Here is a 26,309-nt window from a genome sequence, read left to right as displayed (position 1 = left end):
TCGTTCGCAAGGAGCTCTACTGCTACTTTCTAACTCACTGGTAGCTGTTTCGTCTTATTTCGTAGGCATTAGTCTTTTGTAAAACGTACATTTATTATCGGTACACCATGTAGTGAATTAAAGTAAATTATGTATTAATAAAATATATACAATCGTAGCCTGTTCGAGTTGAGTTTTATTAACCTTTTGCAATGTACGTCCCCTTACGATGTTTTCTAACATCGTTTGAGTACAATAACTTACGTCAACGTTAATAATATCAAAGAGGTAACGGAGGTTAATGCTGTGTAATATATCATTCGCAACAAGTTCTTTGAAGCTTTGTGCTATATATAGTCTCTATATCAACCCTCATATACGCGCGCAGCGCAACGCATGACTTCCAACATCTCTGACACTAATTTTGAATTCGCGGAAATAAAATTATCGGTTATCATAAGCGTATCTGCAACTGAAACATATTCACAATCATCTGTTAAGTACGGTATGTACCCATACCTAATTCACGAAATTAAAAGAAATCTACTGGAACTATACTAAATCTATGACTGGAACCTTAGAAACATAATTACACATATACAAAACCTCAAAATCAACAAACGCGGTAACGGTTCAATGTTTGTCCAAAAGTCCAATATCTATACTTATATTTGCATTTCAAAGTTTGTCGCGGCATACATTTGAATACATCTGGAGGATACTAGATAATTAAAAGACCGGTTGAATGAACTAGAACGATAAACTCTAAGAATTTGGAATGTATAAAGCTTTAAAAGGGCATTAGCAAACCAAATAGGTTAGATTATGATATCTTTATTTTGATAATATATAAGGTACAATAAAAGCTTAAATACTCGAAAGTAAAATTAGGATTTTTAAATTATATGAATAAAATTTCCTGTTCCCCCTTTGTATGGCTATGCTAATGCATTGGACAAGGTAGCTGCCCGCCCTTGGGTTAGGTTTGTGCATACTTACTTACTTCTGTTCTTTTCAATTGACGACCAAGACAGCACAAAGATTAGCAATGTGGTCGAGATTTCGGGTTGAATTCCCAGAAGAACAAAACTGAAAATAAATTCAGTGCCGGCTTTACCTATGGTGTAGGGTGTGCGGTCCTCACGGTCTTAGGACCGCCAAAAGCTTCGCTTCGCTTAGCTTCGCTCACGGCGCAAGCGAAGTAAAAGGCTATTACTTCCAACATCATTTATAAATGCAACATTTGCACCCGAATTTCCAATCACTGGGGAAAATATAACAGTAAATATTCCATTTTGATCGCGTGCTTACTACAAGGCTCCAGGGCGCCAAATTGGACCCGGGCGTTACATGAGGTAGCGCCGGAGCTAAATTAACTTTTCGAAATTAGTTTTGGTATAGGTGGTGCATAGCGCTACCAGAGTAATTTTCGTTACTTTGGTACTTATTACTATAAGTACCGGAGAATTATTAGATAGCGACCAGGCTATTGGTGAGGTTGAACTGAATGATAACAATTATTATTGTATCTTTCGAGATATTGAGTGACAAAACGAGGTGGGGTTTCTTGGAAGCCTTGAATGGGGACACGCATAATTATATCTTTCTAATAGCGACTAAAAAGAATCATACAACTAAGCATCCATACAGTATATATAATACTCTTGCATTATAATATATTATATGTTGAATTCAAGTACCGGCACCAGTTCGCATCGGAGGATATTTTAAAACTGTGCACAGTGTATGGTCTAAATAACTTGCCTAATGTTGAAACCTCCTGCGTATCAAAGAAAAGAAAAAACTCTTCAAAGACGTAAAATGCCCAACCGCATTAGACAAGCCGAATAGATTATAACGTTAACCTTTAAGAAAAGGTAATCCTTGTAAAAGAGTTCGTCCAGGGAAGCACTGCCACTTTACCTATTTCTGGATGGTTTTGAAGGGTAAGCTTGCTCTTGAAATTAAAGGCACATGGGATTTGTCAACTTATGTCTCAGGGTGTCTAGCACAGTGGCAGTGCCCTTCAGATCTTTGCGATTTAAAGCTCTGAGTGGCATTGCAACTGTTGGACAGGCGACTCGCTTAACCTCAAACGCACAACTATTGGTCGTCCCATCACTTGTAATAATAAAAAAAGAGGTAAAATTAGACCCGTGCTTAGCGTATGGCCATATTTGGGATCAGGGAAGAGATGATCTGTGTTTGGGATAATAAAGTTATCATTTACTGTATTGTCAAACTGCAAACTGCTTAAATAATTAAATAAAGTATAAGATTTACTCCCGGACGCAATGCGAGTCACCTTGCATTTTCAGTACTAAATTCCCTGTAGGTTCTAAAACAGTGTTTGTCGATCGAAACATATTGTGCAATTTTGAAACTGGATCCTAAACGTTATTCCCATATAAGCCCTTATTGAAAATTTGCATTTGTAAAACTGCGGTAAACTTTTTCTTCGATGATAACAATATTTTTGTATTCTAATTTTACATGTACGTACACAAAGTTAATTTCTCGTTATTTATTATACTGAAATCTATACATCACGTAATCTAATTATTTTGTTATTCTTCACCGATGCAAGTGGTGTAGAATACAAAAGTATAAATAATTATAAAGTAATGAATAACACGCGATCCTGATTTACCTGATGGTCCTTTTAGCTTGTGATATCACCGCTTTCGGTTTCTAAACGCAGCGCTAAATCGCTTGTCACGACCGAAGGTCAGGGAGAGTCTATTGTATTCGTAATATGCTATGACCATTTGAAGAGCTTTCTTTCAGTGTAGTTTGGCGGATTAGCATATTTTGTGAGAGTTTTAGTAATTGTTGCTGTCGTCGACACGGTTTCGTGAAGAAATTTCTTTAAAAATATGATTTTTCAGAATTTATATATAGACTTTTACGGAATTGATTCTTTTTGCTTTTTGAAAATGCAATGGAACATGTAATCTCTGAGGTATTTATTTGTAGATAAAATAATACTAATACTTATAATAATAAGTACGTATAATAAACCTTTTTAATCAGAGTGGATATTATTGCAGCTTGATAGACAATGTACATACTTACCATTTTAAATTAATAAATTTATTGATAATACATCTACATAGAGCAATGTACGACATCCGGATATATACTTCGTCGAGTCCTTTCGTATTATTATTCTTTCAAATGTAAAATTTAACTAATATCTAAGACTGAACGTGTTTAACGTAGAGATAATGATATAGGTGGCTCTCACCTTAACACATTACAGTAATACAAACTTTTCCTGTTTGCATATTTACTTTTGTAACTGTGAACAGTTAATTTGTGACGAACGCCAACACCGGACGATTTAATACAAATAATGACAAAAACGTTTAGCAGCGAATGCACGGAAAGCGTAAACACCTTGCCGCCGCGCTGACAGCACCGTTAGCCCTCCCGTATAAATGTAAGACATAGCAGTCGCCCGCCGCAGTGACCCACACCGACCGACATGAGGCTACACGCGCTTGTCTTTGCCTTATTCGTACTCGCCGCGCGCGCGGCCACCATCCCTGAAAAATCCGAAGTAGACTTTGAAAAAAAACTATCAGAAGCTGTCAAGGAAGTAATCAGGAAAGACGAGAATGCGCCAGAAAATATACCCAGTAAACAGGATCTCATCGATGAAACTAACATTGTAAAAGATGCTGAAAACAATCTGCGGAATCAAGTCGTTGATATCCCTGTAAAAGTGGTTGTCGATGACAAATTTGCCTTGAAAAGCGACACCAATAAAAAAGAAGAAAACGAGGTAGTACTTGACAGCGGGGATATTGAAAGAGAAGAAATTGATCTAAAGAACCCTCCCGGCCCTCTCCAGCGTCAAGTTCACGATACACAAAACCCAGAACATTTTGAAGACGCTAAAGTGAAGCAAGCCATAGCTTCAAATAATCAAAATCAAGATCAGAATCAAAACCAAATCACCGGTCCTCTCGCTAATGCACAACAAAATTTCAACAACTGGGTTTCAAACAACCAACAGATTCAGAAACTGCAACAAAGTATCAAGGAGTTCCAAGAAAACTTTAACAAACAGGTTGGATCAATAGCTAACATCGTTAGAGGGGTGCTACAAGGCAACTTCAACCCGCTTCAACCTCAAGACACTCTTGCACCAGCAGCTGCTCCCATTGCTGCACCCGCTCCAACTACGTCTGAGGTCGTCCAAAAAGATGATAAAAAATCCTCCGGTATTCGATCTGGACCTGTGCCAAAAGAAGAAAATGGCATCAGCAGCGACAGCTCTAGCGGTACCAGTCCCAGCCCTGGAAGCGATAACAACAAGCCTTGGTGGGAACAAATTCAGATTTCAATTAATAACATGCAAACCCAACTGGCCAATTTGAGCCAACAGTTCCAAGAATTCAACACGCAGCAGCAACAACAGCAAACCAATCAAGACGGGATTGCTGGAGGCTTTTTCCAGAACCTTGGCTCGGGTCTCCAGTTCTTCAACGTCCAGAACCAAAATAATGGCAGCCAGAGTGATGAATCCCAAAAGCCTGGTGGTATTTGGCAGAATATTCAAAACTTATTCCAAGGGGGACAGCAACCTCCACAAAACGCACAATCTGATACACAACAACCACCAGCTCAACCTAATCGTCCAATCATTCAAGCTGTTCAGAACGCTATTGACTCGTTTTGGAGGCCTGGGCAGAGCCAAGGAGTTCAAAATGAGCCTCAGAAGCCGGCTAGCCCTGAAAAGCCTAGTCAAGGAGGCAGCAACGCGGTTCCGGAGAAGCCGGCCAAACAGCAGAAGGAGCCCGAAACCGCCACATTAGCACAAAGTGGACCAATCAAGCAGCTAATAGCCCATAACCCCATCGCACAAGGTCTAGCCGGCGCCGTACAGAAAGTACAACACTCTATCAAGCCGGATCAACCCCGGGAGACGATTCCGGAAAAAGAGAATCATGGCGTGAAAGGCGGCTTATTCTTCAAGCCTGGTCATGGCGGCCATAAACCAGGTCACGGTCACAAGCCTGGTCACGGTGACAACACTGACAAAGGTATGTATTTTGTTATTATTGTCATTTCTATTATTTCCTCTTATTTTGTAACAATTACTTATTTATTACAACTTTTCGCAAGGCATCTATATTATTATAGGATATTTGCACATATTTGTTTGTACAGTCAAGGGTTGAAATAATTATTTACGTGTAATATGTACACAGATATGTATCATATTAAGTTTCCGAGATTTTAATCGCGTGCACTGGTATTTTCAAAGAAACCAACATTTCTGGCTCTTCACTGGTCCCTTAGTCAGGGCTTACTAATAGTATTTGGTCATCAACCAGTTATGTCCAATATGTTTTAATGCAAACCACCTTATTCTTCACTTTAGTGAAATTAATAACAAAAATTATTAATTTCAATACCTTTTAATTTACGAAAAATACATATTCCATTTTTTATTTATTTATTATTTACTTACTACATACTTCCATTTACATATATTTTTCAATTTATGGTATTAGAGAATCTAAGAAATGTGTTAAGTACCACTTTAGTAAGACAAATAAATGAAAGAGAACTGAGCGATAGATCTATGACATATCATGCGTAGATACATGTAAAAACGTATTTAGATATAATATATAATAATTATTATCCAAATATTGGATACTTATTTTGCACGCTTGTCTGAACCTATATATTTTCTGGACCATGGGTAATGCTACATGTTATGTGTGCACGCACTATTTATTTAAAGCACAATATTAATTCTAAAATCCATTGCACGAAGACTTTCATTATACTGCAGTAACATCACCTGCATATTTTTGCAAGATTACGTACATTTTTATATATCACTATTAATTTTTAATATCAATCCAGTACTATCTTTAAATGGCACATAATCGGAATTATATTAGAGCTATACTAATCCTTATGTACATATATTTATGTATTTATTTATCCATAGTGACAGCGTGGAGCAATTTCGTCAACAGTCTTATAGGTACAATAGGTGCTACGGTAAACGGTACGACAACGGCTATATCATCTGCAGTGAACAGCGGCATAAATACTGTGGGCTCTAATTTACAGGTATCTTCATAAAAAGCAATTCTATGAGCCGCTTTATTCAATGTTCGTCAATGTAAAAGGGGCTTTAAAATTTTATTTATGGTATAGTTTTGTGCTTTTGTGTGCTAGATGTTCGTGTGCTAGAACTGTCAGAATAAATTGACATCAAACAGACTGCGTAAAAATGAAGTCCTTAGGTCTTATAAAAGGAATAAATACAATGATATTAAATACTTACAAAAAGGAAGGAATAGGTACTTGAGTCAATTCTTACTTATACCTATTTGTTGTCATTTCGTTCTTGTCAGAGCTGTCGTGGTCGTTAGGTTAGGTTTGGTTACTACTGTTACGTCCTCTTCTTGTCATCCGAAATTCTAATACAAGTGTCCCCCCGTCAGGAGATTTCATCAGAAAAAGTACGTGTAGCAAAAAGGTCTAGCTAGCCATTTTCTATTTCAACTGATCAAACCCTTTGAAAATATGCACGGTTAATCAAATATTTGTACTTTATGATAAAACAATTTCTAATAATCGATCTCAAACATATTAGACAATAAAATAAATTGAGTATTAAAACTTACCACTGACAACTAAAATAAGTAACAGGATAGCAGCTAACGTAAACAATAAATCATGGCACTACAATACACTGTTTCCAGAAGTTTTATGTGGCTCAACCGCAATCCAATTTAACCCTGTATGTAACGTAGGGTTTAAATAAGATGGAGGCCAAACCAAATGAGAACAAGTAACGGGGCTTAGGACGTGAAATGTAAATTCTAGATTTAGTGCTTTTGTGGCGACCTAAAGACCCATTATGTAGCGTGCCAGCATCTGGCTGAAAAGTAGGTTTGTAACAAAATAAACAAAAAGACATTTGGATACGGTATAAGCCACGTATTGCTTATTGTCCAAACTACTTTTGTTACTTTATGTATTTTAAACTTCTGCCTTACTTTCAAAAAATATTATCGCTTTCTATTCACGTGACAACAGAACAACATAAATAGCAAAGTAAATTTACATTACAATATTTAGATTATAATATATAATAGAATTATAGAATTTGGTTGTCTTCCCCTATTTTGTAATAGGTTATACAATGTAACTGAAACTTGCACCTATGCATCAAATCTGTAACATGGGTATACCGGAAGTTCAATCTTCGAATTGCGCTTTAAACATCAACTTTCGTTTTATGATTTACCCATCTCATAAAATCGTTATTAATGTACAAGTGTATAACTGTAAACGTACGTGCAGGTTTGTACATGTGTATGAATAGTGTTGCATCAGGTTATGGTCTTATAACCAGTCGCGGATCGCTAGCTGGTCGATGACCTTCTGCTTCACGGGGTGTTTGTGGTAGGAAGATAAAGCTCACCTCATCTTTTTTTTATTTAAATATTGGTTTCAAAAATTTTTGTATTGTATCATAAAATACAATGAGGTAGCCCTATAAACGGCACAAACGGACGAAATAATAGGTAAGTACCTAGAAGATAATATTTAAATAGAGTGCACTCTCTTGTGTCGTTTTCATCGTGGCCTTTCAACAAACATCTATGTTTAGAAAACTTCTAATAAACTAAATTTCAACTTTGAACAAATCTTATTTTAACACAGTATTGTATTAAGTAACCTACAAGTAAATTAAAAACACAATCAAAATGTTCCTGAAATTATTCTTCTCCACCCACATCCTGTATTAAAACTAAAACTTGTTTTAACCAGACAATAACACACATCAATAAAACGGTTAAAAACTCGTAATTAATTTAAGGCGTAAACGCAATGACCCATATCATATAGCAAATAATTAACCATTTAACTGTTATGTAAATTGTGTATATCTGACTATGTATATAATTACCAAATTGCAATTAGTAAACGCTGTCTAGGTTATGGTCTAAATTTATTTTATATATTAATTATTACTTCTATGATTTATTAAGTGTTGATTAAAGTTAAGTGAGCGTAAAAGATAAAAGAACACGAATCCTGGTTAATGCACTTTTTCATACGAATGAACCAATTTTGAAAACATTTATGCCACTCCTTCGGCAAACAAATGATCGTGTATCAATCACTATTCACGGTACAACGATTGTCCAAAACAGTAGTAGCCACGTGTCCAGTTTTATTAAAAAAAAAGAAGTAATCATCCGCTTAGAGGCTCATCTCGAAAGACCCATACGTTCGATTGCTGCTTTGTTTTGGGATCGTAACTATAAATCCATGTTTCGTCACCTGTTACTATGTCCCACACCAAATTTGACGCCCCTTCGTTGAATCTGGTAAGCATGGCATTGCACCAAGTGACGCGATCCGTTTTTTGAGCCTCAGTCAAATGTGTGGAATCCACCGCGAGCGCAGCTTTTTTACACCCAAATATTTGTGTAGTATTGATTGTATTTGACTCATGCCTATGCCTAAAGATGCCCGAATCTCCCGAGTCCGTTTTGATCATACGGCACACAGCATCGATGTTTATGTTGTTCGCAGCAGTGGACGGGCTACCATCACGATATTCGTCACTGAGATTCACACGACCGCGTTTGATTTCTGGAAACCAGCTATTAATAGTCATCTTGCATGGTGCTTCATCGCCAAAAGCAGTTTGAAGCCGAGTGAAGCTCCGCTGAGCTGTTAATTTACACTTAAAGTCGTAGAAAACCATACTTGGAAAATTTTCACGAGTTAAATCCATGGTGATGTAGACAACCAATTTCTAAAATGACGCGACATTGTAAAAACAAGTGACAGTCAGATGAAACACAAAAGAGTTCCATTTTCAAATATTGTAATTACTTTTTAAATACTATTTATGTAGGTAAGTGGCCAATTCCGGAAACTTATTGTGCACCCTATGTACTACTACCTTAAAATGGCAAAAGTATCTTTAAAGTAGAGTGTTAGCTACTAAAGTAATACCTTATATTCATACATATATTTTAAATGTTCAATATATAGATAGTAAAGTTTTAAACAAGCCTTGGTTTAGTAAGTAGAAGAGCGGCAATAATGGTGGCGGTTAATACATTAACGCGAAGACTGCATGCTTCATTACTCAAAAAATTAACATTAAGTATGTCGTCAACAAGGTAACCCCGTAATGTGATGCTTTTAGTACAAGAACGCTTCAAAAATTTCGCTACGAACTCAGCTGTTTATCTTTTGAATATCCCCCATAATCGAATTTAGCAACACTCACTTGGTTTACCATGGGAAGTAAAGCTTTTTTTTATAATATCAACTGACGGGACGAACAAGTCGTGCACCTGATGGTAAGCTACACGCCTGTCCATAACACTTCCATTGCCACTCAAGAGCTTTAAATCGCAAAGGTCTGAGGGGCACTGACACTGCACCCGTCACCCTGCGACATAAGTTGACAAATCCCATGTGCCAGTAATTTCACCAGCATCTTAACCCTTCAAAACCGGAACGAAGTAATGCTCACATTACTGCTTGGCGACAGAAATAGGTAAGGTAGCAGCACTTCCCTGGACGAATTCTTTCACAAGGAACTCTACCGCTACATAAATTTAATTCTCAAAAGTATTAAGTATTTCGTAATTAGGTCTTAGATTCTTAGTGATTGCATTAACTCTCTCTATAGGTATAATTTAATCTGGAACACAACACTGCAACTTTGCGTGTGAAGCGGTGCTATCTACCAAGGCGGGTATAACAAAGAGGAATCTATCACCAATTTTAACTACTCCAAGCATCTCTGATAAGCGTACATCACTGCTACTTATAGCTAAAAATTTAGCAAAGTCAAAAACTATAATGAATATCTATTTACGTTACAGGGAGTATTGGACTCGATAACAGCGGCGTTACCGGACATAGCGGAGATTCTGCCGGAGTTGACCGACCTTCTGGGGTCACTACCAATTGGGTAGCGGCGAAGAACGTACCGCAAGAAAACAAACCAGAGACGGAAGAAAAAATACCAGAAGGGCCCCAAAAGACTGAAAAAGTCGTAGTGTGATAGTTTAGATAAGATAAATTATTATTATTATTATTATGTAAATAAAAGAAACAAAATTACAAAAATTATATTCTTGTTTCGTTTCGCACACCTGCATGATTTAGATGCGAAAAAATACAAATATAAAGTAATCTGTACAACGTAATAAAATGTTTAAATTACTTGGTATTAATCAGTAATTAGGTATGGTATACGGGCTGTGTCTGCCATTCGACGTCCAGTCATTGGTCTGTCACTTGCTCAAGGTTATGCGATAAGTGCCTACCGCGGAGTGCGCCAACGTCGGCGCAAACTCTCATACAAATCGTTCATTTATGAGTATTCGGCTTCGTACGACTGCACACCTTTCACCTCCCAGAGCACGTGCTTAGGTTCCTTACCTATTCCTCGTAGTGAGGGCGTGGTGTCATTAGTCAGATTTAGTAGGCTATTATAGCATAGGTATTTTCGATTTTGTATGAGAGTGATGTATCTGTTACGTAGTAACTATTAAATAATCTGTGGTTTTGGGTGTGGTGGGTGTAAGGTCCTAAAGTCGTGCTACTCAAGCTCCTCCAAAAATCTCAGCACTCTCTTGAGTTTGCTGAGTGCTTCGGGGAGCGCCCTTGGCACTCTTTGGCAGGTACTTCGCCCTATAGTAGGCCACGCCGGAGAATTGCAGTAGGATGTGCGTGGTCGCTTCCTCTCCCTTCATGTACGCTCTTTGTAGAGGTCTGTCTGTAATACATAGGTTCAAAATATGTTTATTATATGGACCCTGGACCCGTTAGAGCGGCAGTTAATAATAAGGTATATATCTATTTATAATATTTATTATGAAGGTTATAAAAATATTGAGAAAGTACGGCTGTTCCATAACGAAACCTAGGAAGTGCTTTAGACAGTATTTTGCAGGAGAGCCCAAAACCACAAATCAACGCCCTTGAACAATTTTAATTTAAAAAAATTGTATTTGGTAGGGTACCGATTAACGAATATATGTATTGATTTCACAAAAATGATCACAACTTGTATACTACATATTTTGTACCCCTTGTTTCTAGGTATATAATATCCAACGAGTATATTACCAGAAATAGAGGCGAAATGTCACGAAATGTCATTTAATTTGTTTGAAAACTATTCTGCCATATCATTACTGTGACAACTGCGCTCCGATTGGCTAGCCCGAGTTCGAAATAATTGACGGGTGTCGTCAATGGGTGTCGTCAACTGTTTCACTTCAAATCGACCAGTTAACTTGAGCTTTGCTATAATGGGCGAAAATTGCAAAATTACATATTTAATTACCGATGAAATTTGATTCCGTTTGTTTTGTAATTAGATATTTTGCTGTTTTTCCCACACCACCGAATAGAACAGCACGGCATTGTTAGTGATTTTAACTTTATTACAATAAATACAGAATATTTTTTGGAATATACGGAGACTAACACACAGGTCAGTACTTGGCCTGTCTATATTTCAGTGCAAACGAGAGTTGATATTTATAAGGCTGTATCGCTAATGTGTTACCAGGAATGTATGGCCCTTATTTCGTCTTAATATCATTGCCTCTTACCTACTAACTCAGAATATTTACGTACGCAAGTAAAGTAACTGTAGTAGTCAGAATCAAATACAGTATGAGCATTTTGCAGGTATCTAATTACGTAGCAGTAGTTTAATTATAGCATTAGTAAATTTTGATAAAATTTGATTTTATATGACTAATTTAAAAAATAAAACGATTAAGATTTTCAGTATCAGGCAAGTTTATTAATCAGTACCTAGCAAAGCGCTTTAACCAGTTTTTAAAACGTAGCAAGCCTCAAATACTTACCATGTCTTGAGTTGGTTAAAATGACATACAAGATGATTGATTGATTACGAAACGGATTAGTTGTTATAGGTTGTAAAGTTTCGAAGCCTCTGTAAATCTCTGGTAAATTGTAGAATTTTCAAGCAACTGTCACGCATTTTGATGAGATGCTCACTTACTAGGCCAGTAGTATTCCTATAAAAAATATTTTCAAAGAATTTGCCCCTTACTAGGTTTTGCTCTGGAGCAGCCAAGTAGACCCACAAACATAATAATATTATTATGTAATAATTATACACACCCAAATTTTTTTTATTGAACTGATATTCCATTCTAAAATGTTACTTCCAAAATAAATATGTTTCAGGCAGTTTACTTTCCTCAAAATTTTCATCTGATAATTCCAATGTTCCAGAGGCGGAAAAACTGTCAGTAGACGTCAATAGATAGCGTTCATATTCGTTGTGCTATGTGCTCGTAAGTTAGTGATATTATTTTTAATAGGAACATTATTATTTTTTCTTTGAAACTTTTAATTGTAAATGTTATATTTTCGTAATTCCTTCCATTCTTAACTATTTAATTTATTTGATTGCATTTCTAGAAATGCCATCAATTTTATTTTATTTAATAAAATAATACCTTGAATAAAATTACGTTACAAAAGTAAAAGTATATAGTTTCAGATTCAGAACGTACTGTATCCTGACAACAAAAGTTTTTACGACTTTTTGTTAAACTAAATGAATTAACTACACTACCTATTTATTCAGCATTACTAATCATGAATGGTCTGGCTTTGAGAATCAGCCAAGGTCTCGGAAAGAAAACAAAAAATTCAATAGGATACGCACCCCTTGATGTTTCAAGTTATTTTACGCAAAACTTGTGTAAGTAATTATATTTTAGTTATTTTACACAAAACTTGTAAGGGCAATTTTATTTTTGATTAAATACTACAAATTGCAAAATTATTCAAGTTTTTTTACACATTATACACGCAAAAATCATCAACATGGTATACTAACCTCAAAGTTTAACCTACAAATTAAAAGAACAAAAACCAATGTTAACTTTGTTTAACTGTAATTTTTTACTATTTATTTACTCACAAAAATGCACCATTGGCAATAAAATATTTTTCGTTAATTCAACTTTAAATACTTTCTTAAAGACATGAAGAGCACTTGTTTATTCATATTTTGTTTCCGCACAGATTTTCAAAACCATTAAACAAGAATGTAAAATATAAATATCATAAGCTAATGGTTGCCCATGATAACAAACAAATTTACCTAGCAAATAGTTTAGCAAAACCAAAATTTTGCAAATAAGTTTGTGGATTTCATAACAAAAGTGTGTTCTAAAATTCTTTTTTGCCAATTAAATATATTACAGAAATATGATGCACACACGCACTCATTGCCCCACACTAGGTAAACCCTGTATCACAGATGCCATGGACACACACACACACATAGATGGCAACAAATTACACCCAAACTTGTAAGAGGAATAAATGTAGGCCACAAGTACATCTCCCAGCCTGGAAAAGAACCCAGTACCTCTTCATCGCAAAGCAGAATCGTGACCATTCGGCCATGGAGGCAGTTTTATGCATGTTGACTATCTCAGAGGCCTAATTGTTTTCACTGAGGAGGTCCTGGGTTCAATTCCTAACAGGACCAATTTAAACTTAATTGGTTCTGGTCTGGGTGTTCTGGGTCTGTCCCAGAGGTCAATTCATTCCTCTTAAACTCATAGTACAGAAAATACCCTAGTTTGAAAACAGGTAACTTGTATGGTTATCTGGCTCATTATTGTTATTATAGTATACATATTCAGTAATTGGTACCTTGACTTGTTTTGGACATTTAAAAAACTTATTTACAGATGAAGACAACACACTATTCAACCAATTTTTTAAAGCCAACAGTACAGATGAGCAACTGACAATTCTAAAGAAAATTTTAGAAACCATCCAAAATGATAATAACATTGAAAGGTCTATTCAGTTCCTTGTGGTGGTTTTCTTCCATGCAGAAGCTAGGCACCCTATAAAATGCTTTTTGATGAGGTAAGGAAGATTGTAACATTAACTCAATAGATTTACAAGGTGAAAACTTTGAAATTTAAAGATGAAGTTAAGATGATCAAAAGACAAATTTTTCAGCAGGGATCTGAGTTTATTATATTACCTTAATTTTTTACATTTAATTGTTTTTCTTGATTTTTATTACAGATACATAACCAAGAATGTGTCTCTCCAGCCATCATTCTCCAGCACTCTAGCCACCCAAATTAAATTCTCCATAGACCACAAACATGAATACAAGAAATACATAGAAGTAGTATCCAAGATTGCTATATGTATAGAAAACTTTCCAGCAGGCACCATGGCAGTCAAGATGTTAGAAGTATTGTTGATGGAGTATTTGCAAAAATGCTTGCAATGCTGTGTTGTTGTTTTGAGGTAATTTTATTATATTTCACATTAGTATAGTACAATATTGTTTCTTTCCTATAAGGAATCCTTCCAGTCAGAACAAAAAACAAAAGGCTTTTAAAGTTGTCTGAGGTTTCTATCTATGACCCTAAACCCTTCTTTATTCTTGCCATTAAACATTTTAAACAGAGTTTATATTCAAATAATAGTTTTACACCCTGTTGTACAAAGTATTTAGTCCTTCTATGATAATGAAGAGTTTCATCTATGTTCTCGTCATCTTGAACCACTTTCTCGAATTGGAAGCACCAAGCTGAATCATTTCATTAAACTTATGTCATACTCAAATTATGTAACATTTATTTTATGCATAAAACAGATTACAATACAATACAAATATCTTCAAACTCCTTAACACTATCAGAACAAAATACAGAAATAAACAAAAGACATGTTACATAAAGCGTTTTTATTGCAAAGTAACAATCGTAATTACTTTTTAATTCTGTTAGGGCATGGCCCTGATATTTAAAAGGCCCCTTTAAGGGCCAATTCCCAAACATATTAATAGACTTTTCTTTGTAATGTCAAAATTAATTGTCCATGGCACTCTTTTGCTATTAAATAGGTACTGTGTGACACATTGCAGCTAACAAGTTACTTTTTTTTCTAGAATCACCAAAACACTATCCCCAACAGAAAAGAATGAAATATTCAACCTTGCTCATTCAGCATTACGGTTACTTCTCTACATAGTGCAAAAAGTCAATTCTCCATCAGAATTAAACCATATTTTTGAAGATGTAAGGGTGTGTTTAAAAGGGCTGATGTTCGATGATGATGTGCCTATGGACACAAAGTCACTTTGTGGAATTTTGTATTTGAATATGCAATTGTTGGAAAATGGTGCCAATTCGTGGATGGACGTAAGTACTTTATATAGGTAAATCAAACCTACAAAACTGACACTTTTCAATGTTTCTAAATTTAATTCGATTTTCGCCTCTCCTGGCAGCTGTAATATAATATACAAGAAAACAATAAATAAACCTTCAATAATTAACACAGGAGATAGTGCTTAATGTTTGTAATAATTGACAATTTTCTCACTCTGTCTCCCATCAGGTTAAAAAGAGACTAGAGATACGCTTCTGACATACTGTCGTTTTATGAAATAAAATCTTTTCAAGGTGCATTTTTATTGCATACTAACTTGTATGTTAACAAATTTTGGAACACCACTTGTATTTGTAGTACATTGTATAAAAATCACCTAGAAATAAATAATTTTCCAAATATTTATATTGTAAATATTAAATTATTAAAATAATAGTGAATTCTTAGGATAAATTATGCACTGTAAATTGTAACACACTTTTATCAAACTTTTCAGATATTAGAACGTCAACCAAATGATGATAATATCAACTCTTTGCTATCCAATGAAGCATCACAGCTGTCTCTATTCTCTGCAATAGCTACTGTAATACCAATGGATTTATTACGACATGGAAACATTCAAGGGGAAGTGCCCATTATCGTTTTGTGTAAAAAGATTCTCGATATTGGAGAAAGGTACGTTAAGTACTGTTTATGATATACAGAAAAAAGGTCAGATGTAGGAAAGTGGGCAAAATGAAAACGGGAATTTGAAAAGGAAAACTATATTAGGCGCAGAGACAAATTTATAAGAACAAAAATCTTTAATTAGATCTAATCTATCCGAAACAAACATTTAAAACAATTTATACAGAATTTAAAAATCCAGTTTTCATAGTGCCCCTTTCGTACAGTCAACCAAAATATACTTACTAGCTAAAGCAGATTTTTATATATACATTTTAGAAGTTCATCCGAATCAATATTCATCCTAGGCGTAACACGAACTTTACAACAGATAAGCAAACACCTCTGCAACGTAACCGATACTGACGCGGGCCTTATGTTAGTGGAGCACTTGCTGACATTTGTGTGGGCTTACTTGGAACACTACATGGACAGTGTCAGACATTTAACCAGTCAAATACTGGGCAATATTGTTAGGTATTGCGCTAGGTTGAAAAGAGAAGGTATGTATTGAAATTTTGTGTAAGATAAATTACATTACAATGTGGTATTAGTGTGTCTCAAACAGAAAAAAAATCATTATAAAATTTTAAAAACAGACGGCCATGACCACCACCACTTCCGTAATGACCAATCGACGACAATGAAGACTTTAATTATAATAATACCCCAAACTAGGGTTGTTGCGAAAATTAGCCATTATAGCCTCCGCATAAATTGACGCTGATATTCGTTGCGAATGTTCAATTCGTGACATGACTTGAAAGGCACGCTGGAGTAATGTACAAATCTTCCAGAAACAGACTGCGAGTCAAAAAAACAGGTCAACTGTATTTTTAGAATATAATTTTGATACAATTCCACTACCATTAATTAAAAAGATTACAGATGTGCAGATTGATTTGTTGATAAATGTCACAAAATCATTGAAACAATATTTTATAATAATACGAAAGAAAATGGAAAACTTTTTCATGTAGAAAGATACAGTAAGGATGTGCATTTTTCACATTTTATTTTTAAAATTAATAAAATCAGCAACTGCTTATGTGTAAATAACCGGCATTAGAAACAACCCTGAGCCAGACAACCACACCAATTGCATGGTCTGAACCAGATAATTTCTTTGTACTATGAGTACCAGAGTTACATAATTGACATAACACCCACTAGAATCAATTTACAAAAGTCCCTCATCCAGCATCCACAATAAACTGTTGAGCCACTGAGGTCGTCAACAGCCGCTTTAACTTCAGAACATTGCAATATTTATTTAAAAGAAACTTAAAAATTAACTGCGGAATCAGTTTTTCCTATCAATGCTAAAATAATCTAAACACAAATTGATAAAACAAAATATTTCACAAGATTGATTTTTTTTTATATTATCTATCATGTGAAATAATTACAAAATGTATTCTATAGTTTTAATATGTATTTTTTTCATTATAGGAGAAGCCAAAGCCCTATCTAATCTATTCTCAAAGCTAAGTTCTCTTGATAAAACCCGCAAAAGCTACTACTTAAGCCTAACGTCACTCGTCAACGAGCTCGGAGCGGTCGCTATCATAGAGGCATTGCCGAATGTTATTGTTGATGTTATACAAGCTTTGAACGTGCAGGCCGTACAAGCCAGCGTAAGTATACAGAATATAAAGAAAAGTTGCGACTATAATATACAGGGTATAGAGTATACTCACCTGGGAATGGAAACAACTAAATGTAAAGAAATACAAACCTGTATATTTATTATGCCGAGCGAAAGAATCAATTATAAGGATTAATTCCTTTTAAATAACAGTATCTTAAATTAAACGCACACCGTTTAATTGTACAATTTATTAAAAAATATTTAAATTTGAAATTGCCAATTCAATGTATATATGATATTTGTTCAAAATGTGATCCATCTTCTTTTATGCAAATTCTCTTTTTACTGCTTCCGTGGCCGAACGGTCACCATACTGAAGTGCCACGCAAAGATCTTGGGTTCGATTCCCAGGCCGGGAGAAATATATGTGTGGCCTACATTTATTTCTCTCATGAGTTTGGGTGTAATTTGTGGTTGACAATGTGTGCTTCCATGGTACCCGCGATACAGATTTTCCCTAGTGTAAGGTTATGAGTGTGTTGCGTTATGCTTTATTATTTTGATAAGTTCGCTATTTGTACCTATGTATCTAAAGCAAAATATTTTATCTAAAATATTTAAAGTACTTTCCCTTCGTGTCGCATAGCCGTGGGACACCCTGTATACTTATGTTGCTTGGTACAGTCACGTGCGTTCAATAAATTTAATTTAATTTTTGTGAGAAATATCCATTGAACCCATATTATAAATTTTTAACAAACTTTCCTTGTGTTTAATTCCATTACATGAATGCGTATTAATGCACGTGACTGTACCAAATAACACAATAGAAATTTATCTAATAATGATCTCTGTTCAATGTGGACAGATAATCTGAAATCACCAACTGAAATATAATCGCAATTTTTATTGCACCCTTAAGAGAAACTTACCTAATCGGCCTAGAGTTAAGGAAAACTTATTTTGTCTGGAAACATTAAGAAGGGTAATGGGGTAACCATAATTCAGCTGACGCTGTAAAGATTCTGTTGTACCTAGAGTTCTACTTAAATTGGTGTTTATATAGCTACCGAATATACGCCCCTAGAAGTGCCTCCTCTAAGGACCTCTCCTTAAACACTCGTTTAAGGGACTTAACATGGTTTTCAAGGGTTTTGAACCCTCTCAGACATGCATGCATGTGACATCGTGATAAAACCTGCACGAAGAAAATTCACAACCCTCGGAAAACATGTGAAGTCCTCAACCTACAATGGGCCAGTGTGGCGAACTATGGCCTAAACCCTCGCCTGAGAGAAGACCCGTTCCCAGCAGTGGGACGTACAAATGGGTTGATGATGGCTAACGCCGTCATATATTCGGACTGTTTGAATTGCCAATTTAGAATCGATTGTTCTCCCACCGAGGTACCACCGCTCAAACAAAACTCTAAATATTTTAGGCGACAACAACTCTTGAAACTCTACTCCAAAGTCACGCTCCCCACTCAGACACACAGACGATATATGTGCAATGGATTGAACCCATACTTTCGTACGTATCCTCAAACAGCTCTGATTCAGGGGTGCTTAATATATTGGAGAATTTACTGGCAAAAGCTGTGAGGCTGGATGAAAATGTTATGACTTATATGTAAGTACCTTAGTAGCAGTAGAGCTCCTTGCGAAAAAGTTCGTTATTCGAACATCACCTACAGTTCAACGGAAAATATGTGTCAATGTGTGTCTTGTTGTAATGCCGTCTGTACGTGGCAATAGTGAAATTATCTAAAATAGCTTTTTTATAGATCTTACAAAATGTTAACTAAATTAAGTCTATTACGAGAGCGGAATGCAACCAAGGAAAATTGCGTAACAGATCCGGAACTCTGTCCTGGGCGTGTCCGTTACACCCTTGACATATCTTTTATAGAAAACTAGCGCAAGAGCCTAAAAAGTAGCTAGTGAACCACCTGAGGAATAAAATGTTATTTGTTGCACGTTTTAGATCTAAATAATTATGTATTTAATATTATATTACCTATTTCTGCCGCCAAGCAGTAATGTCGGCATTACTGTGTTGCGGTTTTGAAGGTTTGGAAGGGTGCTGGTGAAATTACAGGCACCATTACTGTCACCCATTGCTGCCGTCAAGCAGTAATGTGACCATTACTGCGTTCCAGTTTGGAAGGGGAAAGGTGCAAGTGAAACTATAGGAGCAAGGGACTTGTTAATATATCTCTGAGTAACGGGTGCGGTGGTAGTGCCCCTTAGGCTTTGCGATTTAAACCTCTGATTGACATAGTAGCTGTTATGGACTGTGATGCTTACCTACCACCAGGCGCGCGATTTGTTCGTCCCGTTAATATATTTTTTTTTATAAAAAAAAAGACCTCAAAAGTTTGCGGAATTACATCTTGAAATCGGTTAACGGAATATGGCAGAAATCCAATAAACCTGATTCTTCCCCTAATTTACCACCTTAGAGGTGGAATATCTGTAATATGTGGTGAAATTACAGGCACATGGGACTTGTCAACTTATGTCTCAGGGCGACGGGCGCTGTGGCAGTGCCCCTCAGATCTTTGCTGTTTATAATATTTTTTTATACAATATTTTCTTCAAATTTAAATGGGACCACTACTGAAGTACCCCCTTTCCAACAAAAAAAAGAATCATTGAAATCATTTCACAGATCGCACATAACAACTAACACAGAATTAATTAATATTATCTCAAAATGGCTATAATTTATATTAATATTACCTACTTAGTTTCATCAAAACGAAGTGTTGTCCTGTCAATTTGAAATTAAATCGCATATGAATGACACACCAATATAGCGAAATTATGGAGATTAATATTAATATAACGCAATTTTAAGATAAAATATAATATAACGTAATTTTTGAGATAATACTATGTTATTTATCAAGTGCGAAATGTCGGAGTAATCGCGTAACATACACACAAAAATAAAACTCAAATTGGGAAACTTCTCTCTTTTTTGAAACCGGTTCATAATAAAAACCTATTAGTTGACTAATTGCGTACATGGAACAAAATTGATTATTTTAACTCTGAAGAAATTAAGTAACGTATGTTTAACACGTTTGCAGTATGCCCTATATAAAACGTTGTGCCACATCGTCACACGACCTAAAATGCATCCTTATGTTACTAAACGTAACTCGCAAGTCGGGCGTGACAGGGAATTTCTCAGTTGCGGACAACGATACGGAATGGAAAGGCGTTATTGGCTATGACGTGTTGGATTTAGCTGCGGTGGATGCTTGTGAAGAGGTAAGTGTAATTTGATTAATTTTGTGGGCGATCGGTTAACTCATAGGAAATGAAACTATTTTTCGTATGTAAATCGCGTTGATTTCTTTTTGCAAACAAACCAAGTCAGTCAGCTGTGACCTGTAAAAGGCCCGAAACGTATGTTTGTTTGTAAAAACAAATATTTTGTCGAATAGGCAGCGAACAAGCGGCGTCTAGTATTGAAGTATCTTTTGGAAGGACGGCACGAATAATTTTATTAATACAGAATGCCCAGGGAATCTTCTGTGGACAACATTTATTGATATCTTTAATGGAACAAAAACCCGTTTTTTATCATTTCTCATATTTTCGTACAATTTTTCAAATGTGTTTGTACGCACTGCTTCTTGATTCATTCACCTTCTGTTCTTCCAGCGGCAGAGCCGTTGGCGTCTTCTATGCCAATATAAAAGTGCAACAAAGCGTGGATCCACCACAGACGCGTTCTCAGGGCGATTGCTGTGTGAATACTTCGGCTATCCGTCTTTAAACGCATGAAAATATATCGTGTGAACACCCCGCTGTCTATCCGTTTATAATTGAATACGTTAAAAACGTGAAGGACAATCCCGTGTAAACCAAGGCTAAGAAAACCACTAGAGTGTTAATTTTAGTTACTCAGAACTACAAAACACTCAAACAGATCAGTCAAATTAGTCGGTACTCTATAAACGAAAACTGTATCTATTTGTACCACTACTAAATTTATAAGGAACTACCAAAAGTACACGACTCTAAACTAAAATGTATTATTCCTAAAATGTATTATTCTGTCCTTACCGATAGCATGAACCAATAACTTAAGAAGACTGCCAATCGCGATACAAGACAGCGTAGCCGGGTATTTAGCACCTGTTGGAACACCAGATGTCGCGACGAGTACCTAATAGCTATTTTTGTAGCTAATTAGACAAGGTGCCATTTATCAAAGCTACTCTGTTTTGTGGCAGATGGCGCTTATACGACAGATTTTTATGGATAGTGCCGGCTATTCTTTTATTTTGTTTAGGATTAACGCTTTCTGCCCATATTAGGAAGCGTTAATTTATAAATTAGTTTGTGACATAGAATGTCATTTACTAACAGGCATATTTGTCAAAGTTCAGAAAATAATTTTAGCTCATGATCAACATTTGAATAATATGACTAGGGAAAAAAAATGACTTATATTTCATATTAAAGAGAAATTAATTGATATCCTCGGCAATTTACATAATATAAACTACTTCCATGTTATTGATCAGTGCCATCTAAATGTAAGACGAAATTTTGACCTTTTTCATGGTTGTGGTCTGTAGTATGGAGACTAGCACTTCTTTTGATTTACTATTGGTCCATGCCGATAATGTAAAAGACAGATGCTCTGCACGATTATAAAAATAACTTGCGTTTTCCCGAATAACACGACAGCTTAACACAATTAATCATTTAATAACAAGTAACAGAAAGAGAATAAAGAATGAGAAACTCTAGGGGTTACTCTTTGTGAATAGATATTTATCATTTACAATATTTATTTTATCCTACACAGAAACAAAAGAAAAAGCTGAAAGATTCACTCTCATCGATTTATGTTATTCAAATATGTAGTAGCTGTATTTGTGTACCTTTTTTATTAACATTACGTTTCACGAATTAATTAATTAATTAATTAAACCTCGTAAATGGCAAATTTTTTATATCAACTGGCATCTTGTTATAGAAGGGTATACATTGCCCCCTTAACTGTATTTGTGACTTTGTGAAGACTGTATATAATTCTTCTTAATCCAAAGGCATACATAATAAGTAAGCATACCTCCGTAAAGTGGTCAGGAACAGAAATGAAACATTATTGAATTTTTTTCTTATAAATGTAGAGTTTTATTTTCAAAATATCACTCAACTAAGTCTCATTTATATAACTTGGGCGTTTTATCAAATAAAAAAAGTTATATTTGAAATATTTTTTTTACTTTTTCCACAGACTAGAATCCTCTCGCTTTCTCTAATAGTGGAATCCCCGAAATCCACCGAAATCTTCACCCGTGAAGAGCTCAATTTTGTATTGAACTATTTAAAATACAATATCAATGCGCAAGCGCCTAACCTTAGACAGCTCACACTCTCTATGATGAAAAAGGTACGTCTATTTATTTATTTATTTTATTAGGGATAACAACAGCTTGTTATTGCTAGGTTACATTTAAATGATATATTAATAAAAAACAGATTATATAAAAACAGAACGAAGCCAATCAAATTAAACGTCCTTAAACATTTTATGACCTTCGTGGTCGAGTGGCTTGCACACCGGTTTTCATGGTGAGGTCCCGAATTAGATCCCCGATATTGCTGCTTTGTTTTAAGTGATTATGTCACTTGTTGTGGACTACTTTACCAGACTGGTCTGATAAAGAAAGCTTTAACCTAAACTCACTTAGCTTTTCTCTACTTTCAGTTCACAGACCCAGTAAGCAACGCGTCTTTATCTTTTGTTCTAGGATTTAATTAATTCCTATATTGCTTTTTATTTTTATTATTTAACCGACTTCAGAAAAGGAACCTCCTCCTTCGATGAAGCCTTTTAATTTTACTTTAAAATAATTAGCCATGGACATTGGATTTTTTTTAAACAAATTTTCAAAACATTTGTTGAAATTAAATTATCGACAAAGTAACTAGACCTTATTGACGAAGAGTGCGATGTCAAAAAGGCCATTTTATGACGGTATGTGCTGCAGGTTGAAAGAAAAGTAATGTCAGTAACGCCTTTGAAGACAATGCTTTCTCATTTTCAGTTCATAAAGCGCCTAGAAGATAGTTACAAGCACCACCTTAAACAATCATCGGAAAATTACTACATTCTCTTCGTAGAACGCTTGCGTGCATTTTGTTTCGAATGTTTGACGCCGGGTGCAAACTACAGCCGGCGCTTCGTTGCGCTGCAAGTACTCTCGTGGTGCGAGGCTTTTAGTTTCTACGGGTATTCCAGGTAACTTATACTCAACATTTCATAATAATAATAATATGTGCCTAACCATCACACCAAGGTTGCCTGTACGCACGCATTAGCATAATCTCGCGGTACAATCGAGCTACACAGCGCGTGTCCCACGCGCCTCCCATTATAGTATTAAAGCATTCGCTCGATGTTCAAATAAGGCATCAAGAAGTGGACGTGTTTATTGTTGTGTTTATGGTGATTTGAACAAGAGTAACTCAAAATCACAATTGTTCAGTTTTATGGAGAACCAATCCGCGAAGCTGATACAAAAATATCTATAAGTCAGTACTGCATTTAACGGTAAAGTTTAATTTAATATAGCACGAGAAAGCTGCGATGAACACCTAATTTTATTTTTTTTTAATTATGCTTACAAGCTGTACGTGCAACTAAAATATGGGAGAATATCATATTAACTAAAAAAAACAAGAAAAAGTGAATATCATGATTGTGAAACATTCTGACATTCAATAAAAAATTTAAAGGGTAATGTTATTTTCCCCTCAACGATATAATTGATGTACTGTAAATGTGCACTTTTTAAAATACACGATATTTTTTTAATGTTTGATATATAATATCGCACTGTTAATACAAAAAGTGTATTTTCTCAGAATCGATGAAAAACGAATTATTCACTTCCCGTGAAAGATCATTAAAATTTATTCATAGGCATTGACTTACAAATAAATGGACGACGGGTATAATACAAAAACCACGAAAAAAATGTCCCAAGTCGACCTATTTAAACGTAGTGACATGTAAAGGAATATGAAAAAGCTAAAACGTTGAATGTAAATTGTAATGTAATCGCAGTACTGTCTAATTTTGCTTGCTTCGCTGTCAGTCCAACAAACGAAGACTAAAGCGTGAATGACGCTCTGTATACGATTTTAACGCCCTATAAGTTCGGACACTTTTTAGCGTTCATAGGCTTAGGTTTATTACACATATATAAACAATTTCGCACTTGCGTAAATACATTTAAATATAAAAGGGAAAAAATAATTTAATATTTTTCAATAAGGCATGTTTCGGCCAGTAATGGCTCACATAAATTGTGTCTCATTTTGAGTTAAGTAGATATCTTTTATTTGTTTTTCACAAAATTCTAACGATGGCTTTATTCAAATTTTACGTTCAATAATGAATCTTGAATTTCACATATTGTAATAGCAGTGCGATATATTAAATATTCCGTGTATATTAGTTGATCTACGGATAATTTACAAATGAACTACATTCAAGGTAACACTATAATTATCTTTAAGTATACTAAATTAATATTTCATAGTCAAAAATTATATTTCATCCTCTTTTTTCATTTGGGTCAAATCTTCGTTGCGCCCTTCAGTAGGTTAGCTTAGTATATGAAAAATCTGCACGAGCCGAGAAAGCGTGCCGCTCCCGGTCTCCCCGCGGCCGGCGAGTACAGAAGCGAATTTGCTTGCGTTTCCGAATATAGTTTCAGGTTTTTTAATAATAATAATAATAACGCTCACACTCAACACGAAACTATCAAAAACATTGATTTATTTTATCTCACAGAGAAAAAGGATCAATCATTAAAAAACACCGTTTAGGATTTTTTGCCTGCTGCTTTTGCAAATTCAAATTGATCATTTAAATACATGCCCTAAAATATTAATTTGACAACCCTGCGCTCCGAGCGAAATGTAGGCATCGATGCGCCCAACAGGCGCGAGTTACCCTATTTGTCTTATTATACTATGCTCCTACTTTACAAAAAGGCCGCATGTACTACATAAGCGTATTATCAATAGCTTGTTCTAATATAAGTAATAATAAGCTTATGTACAGTATCTTCTAACGTACAATGTATACTTATTAGTATTGTTTGTTGTCTGACTTACTTATAAGCTTTGACATTTATGTCACATAGTCCACATCTACAACAATAAATAGCCATACTAGTCATCGACCGATTCGAACTTTGACTTCACAACCAGTCACACAGTCGTATGACTTAATAGAGGAATGAGAAAGGGGACGTAGAGTTAAGCTTTTATTGCGGAAAAAGATCTGAATGTGATATTTTTTGCCTTCGCTACTAAGACCACCCAACAGCTCAAGAGGCTTTTCTCGTAATGCGAAAGACAGTATTTTAATATTCTGTCTTTCCGGCACATTATTGCCGTTTAAACCATGATTTTTACTAATCATTTATCAAACTTTCGACAGTATAGTGTACCGTTCCGTAAATGTACAGAGAGTTCGTATTAAAAGTTTGACACGTAGTTTAAAACCGACAACTCTGAGCCGGACAGTCAATGCCTTCGGGCTGTTTTTCTCTTTATGAAGTTGGCCTCCAGTTGTCTTTTTTATTCCATTTTATTATACATATTTATTGTTATTGTATTTACAGGACCTGGAAGCCTGTGTACATAGAAAAACTGTTGTTACATTTAGAAGATAGCTACGAAAACAATAAAGCATTAGCGCTAGAGATATTAGGAAAATGTCCCACAGATATTTTACAAGTAAGTGTATATTATTCACGAAACTATAGTTTGTTCCAATCCAATGTACCAGAAAAGTA

General features: G+C 35.3%; 2 protein-coding genes across 2 annotated transcripts in view; both read left to right on the top strand.

Moving 5' to 3' along the window:
* The first annotated feature begins 3,431 nt into the window (after positions 1-3,431).
* Positions 3,432-10,072, top strand: LOC113239671 (glutenin, high molecular weight subunit PW212-like). Its single transcript, XM_026476751.1, has 2 exons — positions 3,432-5,030; positions 9,876-10,072. The coding sequence occupies exons 1-2, from the start codon at positions 3,467-3,469 to the stop codon at positions 10,055-10,057; spliced, it is 1,746 nt and encodes a 581-aa protein (XP_026332536.1). The 5' UTR covers positions 3,432-3,466; the 3' UTR covers positions 10,058-10,072.
* Positions 10,073-12,714: 2,642 nt separating this feature from the next.
* The window catches only part of LOC113239653 (thyroid adenoma-associated protein homolog), a 36,698-nt gene continuing 23,103 nt past the window's right edge, over positions 12,715-26,309 (top strand). The window contains exons 1-12 of the mRNA XM_026476719.1: positions 12,715-12,748; positions 13,752-13,935; positions 14,101-14,331; positions 14,978-15,230; positions 15,698-15,879; positions 16,150-16,373; positions 17,323-17,507; positions 18,903-19,093; positions 20,559-20,742; positions 22,730-22,885; positions 23,544-23,737; positions 26,136-26,250. Of these exons, the coding sequence (XP_026332504.1) occupies positions 13,931-13,935; positions 14,101-14,331; positions 14,978-15,230; positions 15,698-15,879; positions 16,150-16,373; positions 17,323-17,507; positions 18,903-19,093; positions 20,559-20,742; positions 22,730-22,885; positions 23,544-23,737; positions 26,136-26,250 (1,920 nt within the window). The 5' untranslated portion in view covers positions 12,715-12,748; positions 13,752-13,930. The remainder of the gene's footprint in view (positions 12,749-13,751; positions 13,936-14,100; positions 14,332-14,977; positions 15,231-15,697; positions 15,880-16,149; positions 16,374-17,322; positions 17,508-18,902; positions 19,094-20,558; positions 20,743-22,729; positions 22,886-23,543; positions 23,738-26,135; positions 26,251-26,309) is intronic.

Source organism: Hyposmocoma kahamanoa, unplaced genomic scaffold (assembly GCF_003589595.1).
Source record: "Hyposmocoma kahamanoa isolate Upper Pololo Valley unplaced genomic scaffold, ASM358959v1 114, whole genome shotgun sequence".
NCBI lineage: Eukaryota > Metazoa > Arthropoda > Insecta > Lepidoptera > Cosmopterigidae > Hyposmocoma > Hyposmocoma kahamanoa.
This window is presented reverse-complemented; position numbering and strand designations above follow the sequence as displayed.

Excerpts from the sequence above, each read along its gene's own strand:
- LOC113239671 (XM_026476751.1), top strand. The coding sequence starts at position 3,467 with ATGAGGCTACACGCGCTTGTCTTTGCCTTATTCGTACTCGCCGCGCGC. Across the intron at positions 5,031-9,875 it reads CGGTGACAACACTGACAAAG|GGAGTATTGGACTCGATAAC; the intron begins GTATGTATTTTG and ends TTTACGTTACAG.